The sequence below is a fragment of the Sardina pilchardus genome, chromosome 5, assembly GCF_963854185.1.
Source record: "Sardina pilchardus chromosome 5, fSarPil1.1, whole genome shotgun sequence".
NCBI classification, from domain to species: domain Eukaryota; kingdom Metazoa; phylum Chordata; class Actinopteri; order Clupeiformes; family Clupeidae; genus Sardina; species Sardina pilchardus.
Genome location: NC_084998.1, coordinates 28,921,028 through 28,922,505, shown reverse-complemented (window position 1 = coordinate 28,922,505; position 1,478 = coordinate 28,921,028). Strand labels below are relative to the sequence as shown.

The window sequence follows — 1,478 nt, the reverse complement described above, 5'->3', positions numbered from 1 at the left end:
ATAATATAAGTAAGTATGTTATTTATATAAGGTACAAGTGTCACCTCTATTTCGGCATTCTAAAGAACGTGTCAAAATAGTAAATCTAACCGGACAATGCTATAATTTATGATTTGAGCGTATGAAACAATATCAATTTTTAAACATTTAATATAGGTCATTACTATGGGGCGAATATAAATGCCAATAAGATAACGCTCACATACATTCATACACACGCCAGCTGAAGCAGTGCACGCAACCAACAGAGCTACAGACCTTGATGCAGAGAAATCAATGTAGTGAGTGAACTCTGGGCTTGGCTCTAGACCGGCCACATTTGAAGAAGTGCATAAAGAAGTGGCGAAGCGTCTCATCTCTGAGGCCGTAGATGAGGGGACTCAGACATCTGGGAAAGAGGACAAACAGAAGGAAGGTGCTGTAGCGCACGTCAACAAAAACGTCGTAGCTCAGAGCCTGTGCCAGGAAGCCAATGATGTTGCCAAAGAGCAGTGTGTTCAGGCTGAGCAGCAGCTGAATCAGGTGCAGCAGAAGAGTCCTGTGCGCCTTCCTAGCAGAATTCTCATCACTGGAGACAGACCGAGCCACAATCATGACACAAACATAGCTGTAGATGATGGCAAGTATTGCAGCCACATAGTACAGGCCATTGAGACACTGGTAGAGCAACTTCTGCCATGGTGCAGCAGTGAACATGAAATCAGCACCACATAACACCTGCCCAGTGAAGAATATAGGGTCAGTCACAGAAGTGTAAAGTGAGTCAATGACAGGGTTCAGCAGCCCAAAGACCCAAAGAGCAGCAATGGCCACGTAGGTTTTCTTAACGGTGGCAAATTCACCGTGACGCAGAGGAAAGCAAATGGCAACGTAGCGCTCCAGTGACATCACGGCCAGGTTAAGTGGTGCGATTCTAGAGGTAGAGTCGGTGACTAAGATTAAAACGGAGCAAACGGCTTTAACAGGCCTGCAACAGAATGAGATTAATACGATTATTGTTGAGAGGAGCAGCTGAATGGAGTCATTAAAGAGCATGTGAGCAAAGAGGATGTAGCGAGAGGTCTCTCTCAAAACAGGCTTGCTCAACAGCGTGACAAACATAACAGTGTTGATGTAGATAAAAACTAAAGACATCAGCACCGCCACAGTATATTTAGATAGTAATCGAGCGATCGACACTTGCTGAAACACCTCCTTTGTTGAGTTGTTTGTGAGAGCCATAACCTACAGTAGTCACACAGATAACAAAAACAAATATGCACAGGCACTGTTGTTCAGCATCTGAGTGAAAGCGATACGCTATCCAAATACGAAGAGCTTGATCCTCCACAGAGGTTTGTCTTCTCAACAGTGGTACTCTTTACAAATACAGAAAGCTTATTCTTCCACAGAGGATTTCACCTCAATGAACATCACAATAATACAACAACATCAAAACCTATGAAATGGAATACATGTGCAGTTATATCTCATATACT

General features: G+C 43.4%; 1 protein-coding gene across 1 annotated transcript; it reads right to left on the bottom strand.

Annotated features, from left to right (window-relative positions):
* Positions 1-273: 273 nt before the first annotated feature.
* On the bottom strand, positions 274-1,134 carry LOC134080887 (odorant receptor 131-2-like). The gene has a single exon (XM_062537500.1). It carries the CDS (start codon positions 1,132-1,134, stop codon positions 274-276), a length of 861 nt encoding a protein of 286 aa, XP_062393484.1.
* Positions 1,135-1,478: the final 344 nt, after the last annotated feature.